The sequence below is a fragment of the Microchirus variegatus genome (assembly GCF_963457635.1).
Source record: "Microchirus variegatus genome assembly, chromosome: 9".
NCBI classification, from domain to species: Eukaryota; Metazoa; Chordata; class Actinopteri; order Pleuronectiformes; family Soleidae; genus Microchirus; species Microchirus variegatus.
In genome coordinates, this window is record NC_139810.1 from 6,806,379 (window position 1) to 6,825,137 (window position 18,759).

At 40.0% G+C, this 18,759-nt stretch overlaps 1 protein-coding gene across 1 annotated transcript in view; it reads right to left on the minus strand.

Annotated features, from left to right (window-relative positions):
* Window positions 1-1,354: 1,354 nt before the first annotated feature.
* LOC310931514 (cadherin-4-like) overlaps window positions 1,355-18,759 on the minus strand; it is a gene marked incomplete at both ends in the record, with an annotated part of 340,574 nt that continues 323,169 nt past the window's right edge. The window contains one exon of the mRNA XM_083894688.1: window positions 1,355-1,564. Within this exon, the coding sequence (XP_083750814.1) occupies window positions 1,355-1,564 (210 nt within the window). The remainder of the gene's footprint in view (window positions 1,565-18,759) is intronic.

Sequence of the window (18,759 nt, forward strand, 5' to 3'; positions counted from 1 at the left end):
GCTGAAAACAGTTTTGCTGGTTCTTTGACAATTATTTCAAATCTTGTCAATGTCTTGACTATATTTTCTATGTATTTTGCATCTCTTCTGATGAATAAAAGTGTGACTTTTAATGGAAAACACACAAAAAATTGTATAGGTGACCGCAAACTTTTGAACGGTAGTGTATACAGAGCGCTATATATTGAGAAACGCCGTGGAGCCGATAGTTACGCACTACAGTTTTAAAGTGATCTTAAAAAGGTAAAGGTCTCCCTACATCGCCCTCGCATGAACGTCATATACAGTAACATAATAACACACTTGTTACACCTTAAATTCAGTAACAAGCCTTTATGTGCAAAAATACTGATCGCTCAAAACAAACACAGCTGCTATCGAAGCCACAATAAACAAAGACACAATGCAATGCATGTCTTCTCTCACGCAGATTCCCGTCGTGCATTTTCTGTGATTTTCACAAACCACATTCAAGTCGCGGCCGCGATCTAGGCAGCACAGATAAGCCCGACTTGACGAGACAATGATTTGTCCATAACTTACAGACTCGCTCTAGGCCTATATACAGTACATCTACATAAAGCGCCCTGCTAAGCCAGTCGACGCTCCTTCAACGACACCACCGCAGCTCTGCGGAATGACACAAATGACGAGGGGAAGGTCTGAGTTAAAGGGTCAGGGGGTCATGTGGGGGCATGTAAGCCCAGACAATGGCAACCAATCCTGAGTTAGCGGGAGTCTGCTAAGATACGCACCACTGAAGGCACTTTTTTTAAACAACAGTGCTTAATTCAAGTTCAAGAAAGAATAAACCAGGGCCCTCCGTGCGCGAAGGGCTTTCATATCTTGTGTTGTTCATTTTTTTTCTCGTCTTCTTCCTTTTGTTCCTCTCAGACAAAGCAAGAAGCTCAACCTAAAGCTTCCGCGGAGAGGCAGGCGGGGGGCTGACAGCGAGGGAAAAGTGAAAACCCTTAGGAATCGACTCAAAAGGGAGTGAGGACAAAAAACAAAAACTTGAAAGAAACAAAATCAGACAGAAGTTACTAGAACTTACATTGAGCTTAAACCCTAAACTGAAACTATGAGACGCCTGAAATCCAGGGCTTCTGTTTCAGTGTCAGACAAGACTTAGAGCAGGTGACTGTTGGGGAAACTGTGGCGACTAATTTGATTGGTTGGTCGGCGTGAAGTAGTCATTGTTAACGTGTGTTCAATAAGGGCGTTATAGACCCCCTTGGACATTAGCGGGGTAGAGCGTGGCAGGCCAGCTGACGGGACAAGCTTTTTGTGTGTGTATGTAAGTGTGTGTTTGTTTGTGTGTGTGTGTGGGAGTGTGTGTGAGACCGGGCAGATTTTAGTCCTCGTCCCCGCCGCCGCCGTACATGTCGGCGAGCTTCTTGAAGCGCGGGCCCCAGTCGTTGAGGTAGTCATAGTCCTGGTCCCCTGTGCTGGAGGAGTTGAGCGAGCTGACGGAGCCGGCGGTGGAGCCGCTGCCCTCGTAGTCAAACACCAGCAGGGAGTCGTAGGGAGGCGCAGTGGGGTCGTTGTCTGCTGCTCGCAGGCCCTGGATGGAGGATGAATAAGGAAGAACGTGGTCGTGTCAACAGAGGGAAAGATAGCAGTGAAAGGGTCAGTTTGTCTGGTCACAAGAGGTTGGAAACTTCCTGAAAGTAGACATATTATACCCTATTTCTAGAAGCTAAGCTAGTTCCCTAGTGACCTCAAAACACCTTAAGGATGAAGCACCACAGCAGTTCAATCACTCTGCCAAAACAGCCCTGTTCAGAACGCTCTGTTTTGAGTGCATGTCTCTTTAAATGCAAATGAGACACAGGAAACTACGTCAGCGTCACTGAGGCTAACGGCAGCTAACAGCAGTTAGCATTTGGGAAAGCCATCATTTGCCGACTCTAGCCGGGCACATTGCCGTCATATATTAAATGTAAATCCTCTGAGGCTGGAAGTTTGTGTAGAACTCTGTGCTGCACTGTGCAGCCAAGAATAGAACACTTCGCAGACTTCCACTCTTCCAGATACTATTGCCCTCGTCTGCACTCTCGCGTTTTTCAGGGACAAAGCGGAGCTCTACGAGACAACAATTCCAGGAATGTCTCATTGTGACGTAGGAATGAGTGCAGAAGTCAAAATCGCATGTTTTATCTCCTGTACTTAGACGGAGGCGAACCACAAAAACATGACAGAGTCAGCTTTTTTCACACTTTGCTGACTCATAGGGCCTCCAGAGTCCCAAATATAAGTATTACAATGATTAAAAAGTAGATTTTGTATGATATGGCCCCTTTATTAACCACTTCACTACACTAAAAAATGTCTATCCATCCATCTTCTACCATTTTATCCTCCACAGTACGGTCATAATGGATGAATCCTAGCTGACATAGGGCAAATTACGATCAATTTAGAGTGTCCAATTTACCTAATCCCCCACAATCTGCATGTTTTTGGACTGAGGGTAAGAAGAAAAAATGTAAGAAAGCATTTTTCCTTTTAATGAAATACCTCTTCTTATGTCGTAACTATGTTATTAGGTGCCTGCACCGCAATGCATTTAGGGCCTCAACTCTAGTAGAACTAGAGTTCAGGCCTAAATGCATTGCGGAGCAAGCATCTCTTATAATCCTTCGCGCTTTTTCCGCTTGATTTTCCTCTTCCGCCAAAAGTTTGCCGCGTAACTCGTCCCGCAGCTTTGAGAAAACCCTGACACAAGTTATATCAAAACGTGCGGTTTGATCGGGAATCGTGTGCTATGACTTTTATAAGGGTTTCGCGTAACCATGGCGACAAAAATCGCGAAAAACCCTTAACGAGTTCCACATAGACATGAATGGGAAACGGACGGAACAAGTCGACAAACCAAGCCCGCTTTGGAGCCTCATAGTGTCGTCATACTTTCACGTAGAAACGTGATTTGAACTTTAAACGGGTCACAAGACTTGGGACTTTTATCACCTAAGTCACGGTTTCGATACATATTACGGTTTTTCCACAATCGCAGTTTAAGTTTTGCAAAAAAAAAATACGTTTTTAATTTTTATAATGGGTGTGTATTGCGTGCGTGGGCGGTAGCTAGAGTGTACACTGTAGTGAGAAGTAGAACATTATTCACTTAAAATCTCCAAACAAACTCCTCTCCTGCCCACAATTTCCAACTTAAACAGACATTTTTTACATCAAAATGTTGCTATGGTTGTTGGCTAACCCTGTGTGTTGTTTTTATTTTCATACGACTTGCGGTTTTTCTTCAAATCACCTAATTGCACAGAGAGTTCCAGTCAACGTCCCCATCGACTGCCATGTTAAAAATTTAGATTTGGACTTTTTGAAAAGTCAAGTTCAGGACATATTAAAACTGTCATTACTCGGTCAATTCTCACCCGTTTCTTACGAAATTAAATGTGGACGCTGCTCAGAGCCTTGTGACGCTCACAAACCAAGAATTTTAGCTCTATCATTTACCGTTCATGAGATATGACAACTTTAAATGGTGCTGATTTCGCTGTTGTCTGAGGTTTTCGACAGAGACACAGGTGCGTGTGTGCGTGAGGTAAGGAGGAGGGGGAGGGGGAGGGGCTTGTCAGTAAAATGTACTTCTCCACCACAAACTTTGACACTCAACTCATCCCACAGTTTTGAGAAAACCCCCACACATCCTATATCAAAACGTGCAGTTTGATCGGGAAACACTGGCTATGTCTTTTCTAAGCGTTTCGAGTAACCATAGCAAGAAAAATCCCAAAAAACTGTGCAATCATTTCCACATACACATACATGGGAAACGGTCAACAACATGATCAGGACCTCACTACAGGAAGTGGAACACCCGAAACAGGAAGTTAAATGTAACTTTGCCTTACATTGAGAGATCTGCATCAAACACCATATGTGAGACAATGGACCTTCCATGGACATGTTTAGGGACACGCCCTTGACCCAGAAGGAAGTCGGCCATCTTAACCAGGAAGTGCCGACTTACTTTGCTGTACATTGACCGATCTGCATGAAACTTTATATCTGTAATGTCTAATGTAAACAACACATTACTTCCTGCTTCTCCTATGTACCTCTCGTACCTCCTACAGCACACACACACACAGCTCCTCGCTCGCGCACACACACACGCACACAGCTCCTCGCTGGCGCACACGCACACACACACAGCTCCTCGCTTGCGCACACATGCAGCTCCTCGCTCGCGCACACATGCAGCTCCTCGCTGGCGCACACGCACACACACAGCTCCTCGCTCGCGCACACACACACGCACGCACACACACACACAGCTCCTCGCTCGCGCACACACACGCACGCACACACACACACACAGCTCCTCGCTTGCGCACACACGCAGCTCCTCGCTCGCGCACACACACACACACAGCTCCTTGCGCACACACACGCACGCACTCACACACACACACACACACACACACACACACACACACACATAATTGTGCAGCTATTCTTCTTAGGACAGTGAACACTTCCATTATCAATGTTTAGTCTGTAACAGATTAGTTTGTCTGCCAGGGTGGTTCAGTCTTTAGAATAAAATGTGTAATAATCTAATAATTCATCCAAAATTTTATTTTGGCTTGAACAAATATTATATTATAAATATTGTGTCTTGAAATTGCAGTAACTTGTATTGCAATTTAGATTTATTGTTCGGCCCTACACTACAGTATATTCCAAAATATGCAAATAACATTTACACAACGCAAGCCAATCCACTTTTCTATGTTAATAAGAGTATTAAAATGAGGAAAAATAATGGTACAAAAAGAAATCAAGGAACATTTAGAATAGATAAAAATGTGAGATTAATTGCGATTAATCGAGAGTTATCTGTCATAATGCGATTAATCGCGATTAAATATTTTAATCGTTTGACAGCACTAGTATTTATGCTTTATGCAAGATGTTTTATGTATTAATAATGCTTACAACTCATTATGCTTTATACAATAACAAGGTCAAAAACAACGACTTTGGCCAGATTCAATCCAGCAACCTTCTAGACATTAGTTTACCTACTTAACCACTGCACTATCAGCAGTTATTGTAATATGGAGGTGTAGAACTTTCCATAATGAGTACATCAGAAAATGAAGATGTACACTGTACAGCTCTAATTCAAATACAAAGTTTATGGTTTTACTGTGATTTGAAGCATGTAGTGGCTGATTTGACAATTCAACTGGCACAATTTCGAAAAAAAAAAATGAAAATCTCTCATTAAAAAAAAAAAAAAAAAAAAATATATATATATATATATATCAATTTATTTACTCGTTTTGCGCTGGGCTGGGAGAAATATTTTGAATTACCTGATTCTAGTGATGCAGTCCTAACTCTAACCCGGTGGAAATGCGCCAAAAGATGTTTAAAAAAAAAAAAAAAAAAAAATTTGATTGTGAAAAGTAAACTGGATGTTTCTTACTACTTCCTCCCCAGCTCACGCGTGGTAAATTGACACAGACACCAGAGAGTCACGGTCAGTGCATGTGCTGCACCTGCCATTGGTCAGTGAACAATGGTCTATTATTCCAGGTGAGCTCTGATTGGTCCGTGACATTCTAACGTGTCTGGACGACGTCTCTTCTTCAGACTGGCATTTTTTCTGGTGAGTAAATGACGTGTTTCTGTTCGCTCTGTGTATTTGTCTGCTCTTTAAAATGTTTAAACAACCACAGCTCAACTTTTTCATTATCAAACTGTGTTATTGTACTGCTAATGTGAATGTGCTAATGTCAGAAAGTTGTTTCGTCGATATTAAACTTGTGTTTGTACGGGCTGTTCGTGTTGCTTGTTAGCCTTAGCGCGTTAGCGTTAGCTTATTAGCGTTAGCATGTGTGCCCGTGGCCTTGTGATTCACTCGTTTTTCAGGGGCACTTTTTAGAGGAAAATATTTTACTGTACACCGGTGTGTAAATAGGTATATATTTCATTACTTTTGACGCAGTGTGGAAGCATTTTTCATGTGTTTGCGTTGCTTGGAGCTGTGTGTGTGTGTGCAGTGCGTGTGTGTCTATTTTTAGACTGTGTGTGTGAAGCGCGTCATTGGTAAGCTGCTCGTTTCTTCGTCACTTTTAAACAATTATGGTTATTATATATTATATTAAACGGTATGTTAACGTGGCCGTTTTGTCTGAGAAGGCTTGAATAATGTGGGGAGATTTGTGTCTTTTCACTGTAAGGCGTGTTTTCCGGGATTATAATCCAAGTTTATCTTAAATGTGTTGTTTATTGAAAGAGGTCTGGTTCTTTTGTGTAAGGGTTAATTTAAAGCCCAGGTGTAGCTCATTAAGCGTTAGGCCATGTGTGTGTGCGTGTCTGACGTTGTTAATGTCCTTGGTATGAAGCGGAACTGTTTAGAGAAAGTTATTTTACTGTACAGAAAATGTATAAATTGGTATATTTTTCATTCCTGTGATATGCGTGTCTGTGACTGAATTTTCAGGCTTCCCGTGTGTGCGTGTGTGCGCCCGATGCGGTTAATTGTTAAAGAAAGTTGTTAAACTGTATAAAAATGTGTGGAATATTTCTGTGTGTCTGTCTGTCTATAAGTGTGTGTGTGTGTGTGTGTGTGTGTTTGTGTGTTTGTGTTTGCCCGAGGCGGTTAATTTTTAAAGAAAGTTGTTAAACTGTATAAAAATGTGTGGAATATTTCTGTGTGTCTGTCTGTCTATAAGTGTGTGTGTGTGTGTGTGTGTACACATACACTCACTATTTCTCTGCTCCTTAAGATTTTTAAACAATTATGGCTATTGTATATTATATTATACAGTATGTTAACATGACCGTTTTATCTGAGATGGCTTGAATAATGTGGGGAGACTGTCTTTTCAATTTAAGGCGTGTTTTGGAAGATTATAATCCACGTTTATCTTAAATGTGTTGTTTTTTGAAGGAGATCTGGTGGTCTATGTTATGCTATGCTATGTTTAGACTGTGAGACACACTTTGTGTATGTAAAGCGTGTTTTATATTTGGAGATTACAATCCAAGTTTATCTTAAATTTGCTGTTCATAGAAGGAGGTCTGGTTCTTTTGTTTAAGGGTTTATTTAAAGCCATGATGTAGCTCATTAAGCGTTAGGCCATGTGTGTGCGTGTCTGACGTTAATGTCCTTGATATGAAGTGGAAATGTGTACATTGGTATATTTTTAATTCCTGTGATATGTGTGTCTGTGACTGATTTTGCAGGCTTTGTGTGTGTGTGTGCTCGTTAACACTTTTAAACAATTATGGTTATTGTATATATTATATTACACAGTATGTTAAGGTGGCTGTTTTATCTGAGAAGGTTCGAATAATGTGATGAGATGGTTTCTTTTCACTGTAAGGTGTGTTTTGCTGGCTTCCTGTGTGTGTGTGTGTGTGTGTGTGTGTGTGTGTGTGTGTGTGTGTGTGTGTGTGTGTGTGTGCTTGTGTGTGTATTTTATGTGGTTAATTTTTAAAGAAAGTTATTATACTGTACAGAAATCACCTCCTTATTCAGCTGAACATTTTAAAGTAGAAAGTTACAAAAGTGGAAATGAATGAGGAGGTGTTTTTTGTGGAAAGTCCTGTTGAACCACTGTTACAAGCTGTAAAATATTATATCTTTATTTATTGGTTTTTTTTAAATAACATCTTGATTGTATAATTGGTGGATAACTTTTTACGATGTGAAATTGAGTAAATAGCTAGAAACCTATCACAAGAATTTAGGCCGTGTCATTACCTGTGACAGTGTGATGTGTCATCTCTCTGCTCTCTGTAAATGTTTGCTGTATCCACTACATAATCTTTCCTGTTTTTACCTCTGTCTCTTTTTTCATATGTTTGAAGAATTTCAGATTGCAATACCAGTTTACCTTTGCCTCTTTTGGCTGGCTTGAGCTTCTGGCGAGAGACTACAACAGAGACTTCATCGAGGATCTTCTTCATCACCTACATCACCTACACATCATCTTCATCTTCATCACCTACACCTACACATCACCTTCATCACCTACACATCACCTTCATCACCTAAACATCACCTACACATCACCTTCATCACCATCACCTTCATCATCTACACCTACACATCATCTTAATCACTTACACATCATCTTCATCACCTACACTTACACATCACCTACACATCACCTTCATCACCTACACATCATCTTCATCACCTACACATCATCTTCATCAACTACACCTACACATCATCTTCATCACCTACACATCATCTTCATCACCTTCATCATCTTCATCACCTACACATCACCTTCATCACCTACACATCATCTTCATCACCTTCTTCATCTTCATCACCTACACATCATCTTCATCACCTACACCCTACACATTATCACATTTTGTTTGTCCAGTATTATTATAGCACTTGTTTCAGCAGTTAGATTAGTGTGTTTGTATTAGATTAGATTATTTAGTTTAGTTAAGATTATTTAGTTTAGTTTAGATTATTTAGTTTAGTTTAGATTATTTAGTTTAGTTTAGTTTAGATTATTTAGTTTAGATTATTTAGATTGTACAAGCTCATTGTATTATCTACTAACTTTTTTAGGGTTAGGGTAAGCAGTTAAGCAGTTAGTTTAGTGTTTGTAGTAGGTTAGATTAGATTATTTAGTTTAGTTTACATTAGATTAGTTTAGTTTAGTTTAGATTATTTAGTTTAGTTTAGATTGTTTAGATTGTTTAGATTAGATTATTTAGTTTAGTTTAGATTATTTAGTTTAGTTTAGATTGTTTAGTTTAGATTATTTAGTTTAGTTTAGATTGTTTAGATTAGATTATTTAGTTAAGTTTAGATTGTTTAGATTAGATTATTTAGTTAAGTTTAGATTATTTAGTTAAGTTTAGATTGTACAAGCTCATTGTATTATCTACTAACTTTGTTTCTGCGAGTCTATTCTCTCCTTGTCTGCTTTCTCCCAGCTTTTTCTCCCAGTTTTTTCCCAGGATGCCGCGGAAGGGGAAGCGTTCCCAGGCCCAGAAGCTGCGTTGGACGAAGCTGGACCTTGACGGACTCCAGGAAGGGGCTCCACCTGCCAGGCCCACTGTTTTGGATGATGCACCTTCCCATAACTGTATGTAACCTATTACTGTGGAGGGTTTATGTGATTGATTGTTTTTCATTGTTGTCTTTATATAAATAATGTTTACTAGTTGAACAGCCCTTTTTTTTCTCTTTTCTTCCTCGTTTCTAAATAGGTCACGGGACTGGTCATCGTAGGCGAGTGCAACCATGGCCAGTTTCAGACTTCACTGGCCTGCAACACAAAAAGGTTGTACCAGCCGAGTCACCAAACAAAAAGGTATGTCTTTCTGTATCATTTATGCTCAGAGCTCTTTATTCTATGAATTATTTGTGACACTTGTTCTAAACACATTTCTTCTCATGTTGCAGTTTGTGTTGGTCATTGGTGACTCCCATCTACGAGGCTTCGTAGATGGAGTTTCTAAGAAGGTCGAAGGAAAGTACTCCTTTGGCTACATGTCAACACCGGGGGCCACTGCGGAGCAGTTGAGGACTGAGGTCAGGAACGTTAAACTGGATCGGATCCCTGACTTGGTCTGTCTTTTGGCCCCTGGCAACAACCTGACAGCCAAAAACACCACCATCACCCAATCAGGGAAAGACTTCAACAATCTTCTGACTACTATCCGTAGTCGCTGGCCTCAGGTGAATTTCTTGTTTTAAAATGTACATTTTTTTTAAAGCGATATTTCTTTCATTTCAATGGCTATGATGGGATTTCTTATTTTCACAGCTGTCTGTCGTGGAGTTTGTTCCAAGACTGAACGTTGAGGTTGGCATGCAAGAACTCCTGAGGCAGGAGTATCATCGTGTGGCAGCTAAAATGGGTATGTACACATGGATATAATTTGAAGTGCAGATACCTGTCGAATGTCCTAAATGTTGTTAGCCAACCTGATAAAATGAATCAGTCATTCCTCAAATGCTGAAAGTTGCAATTAATTGTTTGATCGATGAATGTTTGTTTGTTTGTTTGAAGGTGTCCCGTACCTGTCCACCTTTGAGCACTTTAAGTTTTCTGAGCCTTGGCTGTGGTGCAGAGACGATGTAAGTAGAATGTTGAGGCAAAGGGCACATGTAATGTTTAATATCAAGTTTGGCCAGTTCTTGGACATAAATGAACTGTAAATGCACATTCTTGCAGGTGCATCTCAGTGACAAGCAAGGGATGAGCACCCTGGCGGGGTTGTTGTGGCGTGCTGCGTACAACTACTTTGACAGAACTGATCCAGTGCAACAGGTTTCGCCTCCACCACAACAAGTTTCACCTCCACCATCCTCTCCGAGACACTTCTCCCCAAGGCTGGTGGTGACCGGAGAAGCAACTGTCCCTCGCATAACAAACCCCTTTGAGTGGACAGTTGTTGGACCAGACAGGATGGTAAAGGTTTCACACACTGTATCCTGATGACCCTGAAGCTGTGTAGAGTTTTGCCATTTTGACAAGGAAAGTAACCACCACTTCACATTTTACACGTGTCTTTTACAGGGACAGCCAGCCATGTCACAGGCTCATCCCATTCCAGTGAATCCTGAGATCTTCTCCAGTGATGTCTTGGATGCGATGGATCAGTTTGCTCCATCACAGCTTGACATCGCTGTCAGCCCTCCTACTCCAAAGGTACTGTACAGTTAAGACTTTGTGTGTATTAACTGTTTTTTAAGAAGTTATAGTTGTTTTCATTGTTGTACAGACTTCCTTCCTTCCATATGCAATCTAAAATTGCCAATATTGTCAAAGTGCCAATGCATCACTGTTGTAATTGATAACTTTCCCAGATATGGCTAATGAAAGGTTTTGTTTCTGTTGTTGTTGTCTGCAGAGAACCGGAAGCAAGAGGACACGAAGCAAGGTTGCTCCTTTTAACATAAAAAAAATTTTCTTACCTCTTTAAATTTGCTTAAAATTATCAGTTTGTTTAATATCAACTGAGTATATTGTGTAACAAAAAGCCTTTTGGTTTGTTGTGTTTGTAGGTGACAGCTGCACCACCCAGAGAGCCCAGAACACCTGCAGCGTCCTGCTCGCACTCTACTGTTGAGCAAGTATGTTCCTTCTGACAGTTTAGTCATTTAAAACACTTGCAGCATACTCGACACATTTTCCTTTGAACAAAGCATAACGTATTAAGACAACACACGAGGTGGCAAGCTTCATTTTACTGACATTTAACATCATGTGTTTACAGGTGCCTAGGACACCTTCACCCACCAGACGCAACTGGATGACTGGACTTGCACCTAGCCCCACACAGTCTCCGGCTGCAAAGGTACGTTTCCCACCTCCTGCTTAGCGAGATCACTGTGTCACTTGAAGATTTTCTAAACTTGCTGCTGTGTACCCTCAGATCGTAAAAATTATGAGATCGCCAGTGAAAACTTCCCTGACCCTCGAGGATGAACCCTCGTGCTCCCACCACCCAGTTGGAATGGTACGTTTTAGTTTGACACACAAAATTCACAAATCCCCTATTCTGCGGAGGTGCCAAAATTTCATCCCTGAAAGCAATATTAAATAATTGCTTGAATGTGTCAATCATTGATTAAAATTGTAATTAAATACACGTGTCGTTCATTAAAACACACGATTGAATAATGATTAGAATTATAATGTATTGAGCAGTGTATCTCACAAAACGGTATCTGTGCCGAGAGGTGTGGTTTCTCTTTTTGGCCACAAGGTGGAGTAGCTGCTATGGTAATGTATATTATAGTCATTAATTAAATGCATTCATGTGCCATTAATTACTTAAAACACGCAAAAAAATTATTTCCTCTCTGTGATTAATTCAGAAAAATCTGAATGAATGACATAACTGTCTAAATTAATGACACTACTAAATAATTACTCGATTGTGTCACAATTCCATGTATTTATTTATTGTATTTTTTAAACATGTATTCCAGTTTGTTGCAGTTTTATTTGTAATTGGATAATTCTGTGTGCCTGCATGGGTATGAACAACCTACTTTGTATTCCATATTCAACATACACGTTTTAAAGGTGTAGAAAGAAATAAAGTGCAGAAAAACATACAACTCATTCAGCTACTTGATTTTTTTGTTTTGTTTTTCCAAGGTGGAGCTGGACAAGGAGTGGCTCCTACCAACCAGGCCTGTGGTGGTAAGGAAATTATGTTTCAAGACATACAGTCGGGTCCATAACTATTGAGACATCGACACGATTCTCTTCTTTTCGGCTCTATATACCACTACAATGGATTCGACATGAAACAAACATGTGGTTTAACTGCAGCTTTAATTGGAGGGTATTTACATCCAAATCAGTTGAAAACCAAGTATTAAACAATGAAAGTTTGATTTATGATTGTTCAGTTTTTCCCATTACCTTTGGTCCCCTAAAAAGTGGGAGGCACATGTCGAAAATGTTGTAATTCCTACACCATTCATTTGATTTGGATGTAAGTAATGTAAAATTTTGAGCCTATAACAAAGTAGTGCTCTGTAGAATAGTTTCCACCCCCAATATATATGGACCTGACTTTAATCTCATTGTTTTTTTAAATTTGTTTTTAAATATCAAGTTATATCAATGTAATTTTATATCAGTCATTTCTGTCCATGATTAAGTTTGCTGAATACATATTTTCATCAGATGGGGAGAACTGTCAAACCACCAGCAAAACCCTCCATCACAGTGGAAACTGCACCCACCTGCTCCTACTACCCTGTTAGAATGGTACGTATTCATGTCACACACACACACACACACACTAATTCATTCTTCTATGTAGGTGCCAAAATTACATTCAAAAAACACTATCAAATTATTGCTTGCATTTGTCAATCATTCATTAAAATTGGAATTAAATACATGTCACTCATTCATTAAAATCCACCATTAAATAATGATTAGAATTATAATGTATTGATCTGTTAAGCTCACAAAAAGGTTTCTGGGATAAGTAGTACACAGAGAGGTCTGGTTTCTCTTTTTGGTCACTATGGTAATTAATTAAATACTCTTGTGTCAATAATTATTCAAAACACACCATTAAAGGATTTTTATCTGTGTCCGTTCATAAAAATTGTAATTAAATACATGTATGTCATTAATTAAGAAACACCGGATGACGCTTGAGCATGAAACTTAAAAAAACAACAAAAAAATGTAAATACTACTGGTGAAAATGACTTTGTTATATTGTATTGACTGTTCTTTTTCTAAAAGTACATGTTGAAGTACTTGAATCTTGATTTATTAACTCATTTGTTGTACTAGTCCCTAAACTTGTCATATGGTGTGACATGAAAGTTATTGTATGTTATAACTGCAACTATTTTAATAATAATTGATTAATCTGTGGCTATTTTCTCGTTTTATGGTTTGGTCCATGAAATGTCTGAAAATGTGTGTTTGTCAAACCTGAAAATGATGACCTTCCCCAATGTTCTTGTTTTGTCCACAAACCAAAATGATTCAGATGTAATGATTTCTTTGTTATATGGAGCAAAGAAGTCAGGAAATATTCACATTTAAGAAGCTAATATGATCAGTAATCTTGTTTTAACTAGGAACAAATCTTCCAACCCATGAATCGCTTATCATAATAGCTGACAATTCATTTAGTAATCCATTAATTTTTTTCAGCTCAATTGTATATAAAATAAAAATGGGGTTTAACTTTATTAAGTCATTGGCTTTATCATAATTCTTTGTCATCACCACCAGTGGATCCTGCATTTCCTTGTTCAGATCTGTTACATTTTTCTTAGTCATTGTGCAAAGTAAGACCTCTCTCCTCAGTCTTTCAACATATTTTAGATTCATTCTGACAAATGCCATCATAAATAAATTCTTGTGACACTTGGTGATACTATTTTCCATGTGTTCCATTGAGAATTTTAGGATTTATCACGACATGGTCAACTATTTTGACAATCGATTAGAAGCTTATTAATGAAATAATTATATATATATATATATATATATATATGCATATATATATGCATATATATATGCATATATATATGCATATATATATGCATATATATATGCATATATATATGCATATATATATATGCATATATATATATGCATATATATATGCATATATATATATGCATATATATATGCATATATATATGCATATATATATATGCATATATATATATGCATATATATATATGCATATATATATATGTATATATATATATATATATATATATATATATATATATATATATATATATATATATATGCATATATATATATATATATATATATATATATATATATATATATATGCATATATATATATATATATATATATATGCATATATATATATATATATATATGCATATATATATATATATGCATATATATATATATATGCATATATATATATATATATGCATATATATATGCATATATATATATGCATATATATAATTATTTCACTATTTAATCAGTTATTTCATGGTCCTGCGTTGCCGGGGTTATCCTTCTGTGTTTTAGGTGTTGGTGGCAGATTTTTTTTAAATTCAAATGCTAAGAGGTTATTATCTGCAGTTTTTTGTGTATTGCTCTGTGTAGCAGTGTAGTTCACAAAATAGTATCTGTGCTCCAATTTGTGTTGTTGAGAATTGGCACACATGGCACACAGGTGTGATTTCTCCTGGGCACAAGGTGGAGTATCTGCTAAGGTGAGCACTGCTCAGGAGTAAAGAAGGCAAGCACATGTGTATGACAACAGTTTCCTCCTGGTTCCATAGCGACAGCACGCCAGAGAAATGTATATTATACTGTTGTTGTTTTTTCTCTCTGTGACAAATACAATACAAATACAACTAAAAGGAGGGCAAAAACAGCAAACGCATTAATTTTATATTGTGTCATATTGATTTATTTCTTTACCTTGTATTCCAGTTTGTTGCAGTTTTACCTTTAATTGGATAAATATGTGTGGGCATGAACAACATGTAGTGTTTGTTGCTATGACATCAATCGTATTCCACATTCAATGTGTTTTTAAAGGGGGAGACGCAAGCATACAAGAGACTACTATCGCTGCGTGTTAAAAAAACAACAAAACAAACGGCATGAATTCTGAGATATTTTTTGTTTTTTACATTTCGCACTATTACTCTTCTGCAGAGTGAAACAATGTCAGCTTGGGTCCATGAAAACAAGACATTTCACACATTCAGCTACACTAATAAAAGGAAAAAAATGAATGCAAAGAAACTTCTGTGTAAAGCTATATAATGAAGTACTTTTGAAAATCACAATGACTTGAATAAAAAATGTGTTGGCCATTCAACTAAAAGTTAATTCAACTTTGAACAATGCATGATAAGTGTAATAACAATTCTGTCTTTATTTTCAGGCTTCGGTCGGACGGCAGGAGCGTTCTCTCAGGGCAAGTCACTCTCAGAACGATACAAGGTACACAACCTTCTCTAGAAACCATCAGTGTACCTGTATTGCTTTAACCTTCCTGGCCTTTCAAAATGAGGGCCTTCACTTCAGCACAACTGACCTTGATGGAGTGCTTGAAAATGGAGATTCTCTCTATGTTGCCATTAAGCAACAGCTCCTGGTTGACAAGAGATTCCAAAGCAACCACTTGACTGTAGAGGAACTGCCAACCCAAGTTCTAACCGATGGAAATATCTACAGTGTACGGTTGTCAGATGTGAGATGTGGCTATTTGAAAAAAAAAGTGAGCAGCCCATCAAGAAGTCAATGGTTTCTGCCCCTGGCTGCCCAACTGGACTGTCTGTCAAGTGATGTCAACCTTGCTTTGCTCCTCGTCACCCCCGAGTGCTTTGCAGTGTTTCGCACCAGATCAGGCCAGTACGGAATCTTTGACTCTCACTCAAGAAATGCAAGAGGCTTGCCTTACCTAAATGGAAGAGCAATTATGCTGACTTTCAATCATCTCCGTGGCTTGACTGACCACCTCAACAAGCTCTTCAAAGAGCGCGGCCCTGATGCTAGCTACGAACTTGTGCCCGTTTCTTTTGAAAGAGCAGTGGCCTCACCAGCACCCCCACAAATCAATGTGACAGCAGATGTCGCAGAGAGCAATGTGGACGACTCTCCACAACCTGCAACACCCACAGTGTGTGTGGAGAAGTCACCACAGCCTGCACCACCCACAGTGTGTGTAGAGGACTCCCCACAACCTGCAACACCCACAGTGCGTGTGGAGAAGTCACCACAGCCTGCACCACCCACAGTGTGTGTAGAGGACTCTCCACAACCTGCAACACCCACAGTGTGTGTGGAGAAGTCACCACAGCCTGCACCACCCACAGTGTGTGTGGAAGACAAAACATCAGAGGCTGCACCAAATGTCACCAAAATCAGTAAACAACGGCGACAAAAAGCTCGACGCAGAGCGATCAAAGAAGGCCAAGAGGAACAAGCACAACCTCAACAAAAGCCCACAGCTCGGACAAAAAGTCAATGTGAAAAAAATAAATATGCCACCTGCCCAGAGGTTCGAAAAAAAAAAAAACAAGCTATGAAAACCAAGTATGTGGAAGACCGTCACTACCACAAACAGAGACTGTTATCATACAAGAGGTATTATGCCAAGCCTCATGTTCAAGCACAAAAGAAAGAAAACATGGCCAGAAGATACAAAATGGATCTTGATTTTCAGAGCAGGCGGAAAAAACACATGGCCCAGAGAAACAGAGATCCTGATTTTCAGAGCAGAAACAAGGAATACATGGTGCTGAGATACAAAACCACTCTTGACGTCAGCAAAAACAAGAAAGCATACAGCACATCAAAGTATGCACATGACCAGAAGTACAGGCTAAAAAAGAAGCAAACTCTTCACAGCAGATACCACAGTAACCCTGACTTCAGATTGCACCGAATACAGAGCTCTATCCAACACAGAAGGAACAAGTTGGTTTCAAATGCAACCTTCCAAATCCATTACAGGTTGCAGCGTGCACAGAGAATAAAAGAGAAGTACAGACACTTGATGAAGCGCCAGCAGAAAACTCCAAAGCCTGTCGTGAACCCTGTGATGCAAGCGGCCACATTTGCATTCCGAGAGACGACTCGCAAGGGACCCACATGTCCCTGCACAAGCTGCCACCGTGTTCTCTTTCCCAATCAAGTCAAGCCGTGCAACAGATCCAAATATGTCAAAAACCCAGACGTGGCATCTGCTTGCTTGACTGCAAAATATGTTCACGTTTGTCAGGATGAATGCTCAACTCCTTGTACTGTTCCAAAAGAGAGACTGCAGGAGTGGATCTGCCCCACTTGTGACACTCACGTGATGAGAGGAGAGATGCCATCCATCGCAGTAGCAAACAGCCTGGAGTTAGCAGACATCCCCCCAGAGCTCGCTGAGCTCAATGTGCTCGAGAGACAGTTGATTGCCAAAATTCTGCCTTTCGCAAAGATCGTCGCGTTGCCCAAAGGACAGCAAAGAGCAGTACGCGGCGCTGTCGTGTGTGTGCCATCAGAGGTGGAATCGACTGTAAACTGTCTCCCAAGACCCAACGCTGAAGCTCAGCTGCTGCAGGTAAAGCTGAAAAGACGCATCAACTACAAAGGTCATCAATTCTTCTACACCGTCAACATGAAGAATGTACTCGCCGCACTTGCGACACTTAAGGAGATGCACTCTGAATACGAAGACATCGAAATAGACCAGAGTGCTACTTTTGAAAGTGTCCAAGACGACCACGAAGAGGACACGGAGCAGGTTGATCAGTCTGACGACGCTGCACAGCCCCAGCAGAGCACCACTGCACAGGGAGAAAAGGAAGCCACTGCACCCACTTCCACAACAGGTGAACAGGACCAACTGAGACCCGGTTTGGCCCTGGACACTTGCATGCAGCCCCCCGACATTGCACAGGAAGTAATGTCATATGGTAGTGGTATATTTAGCATTGCACCCGCCCAAGGCAACAAACCTGTGGGATTTTTTACCATACCAAAACTTGAATCCATGGCATTTCCTGTGCAGTTCCCAACTGGACAAAACACGCTGGACGAAATCAGACTGATCAAACTGTCCCCAAGCATGTACTTCAACGTGAGACTGTTCTCTGCAGACTTCCGATTTGCAAATGACCAAAGTTACCTTTTCTTTGCCCAATTTGTCACCGAAACGAATTTGGCTACCAGCAGCATGTCGATCCAAATGCGCAAAGGTAAAACCCAGACAAAAGACGGTCGCTTCATTTCCAACAGAATGCTTCAGGACAAAAATGAGGTGGAGAGGCTCATCCAAAGTCAACATGCCACACGCTTCATGCAGCCCCTCAGAGGAACTCCAGCGTATTGGAAGAAAACGCTGAAGGATCTTCACGCTATGGCCAGACAGTTGGGCAGGCCTACGTTTTTCCTGACATTCTCTGCTGCCGAAATGAGATGGCCTGAAGTCATAGAGGCCATAAAAGCCCAACAAGGAGAACAAGTGGATTTTTCACAGCTGGACTGGAACGCGAAATGTGACATTCTCCGCAGCAATCCTGTCACTGTCATGCGAATGTTTGAGAAGAGAGTTGATGCGCTCATGACGAGCCTCATCATGTCTCCTGCTCAACCCATCGGTGAAGTGAAGGATTATTTCTACCGTGTGGAATTTCAAGCCAGAGGAAGCCCACACATTCACATGCTGGTCTGGATCAACGATGCACCCGTGCTGGGAGACGACTTTGACGAGCACGTGTACAGATTTGTCGACCGGTACATTTC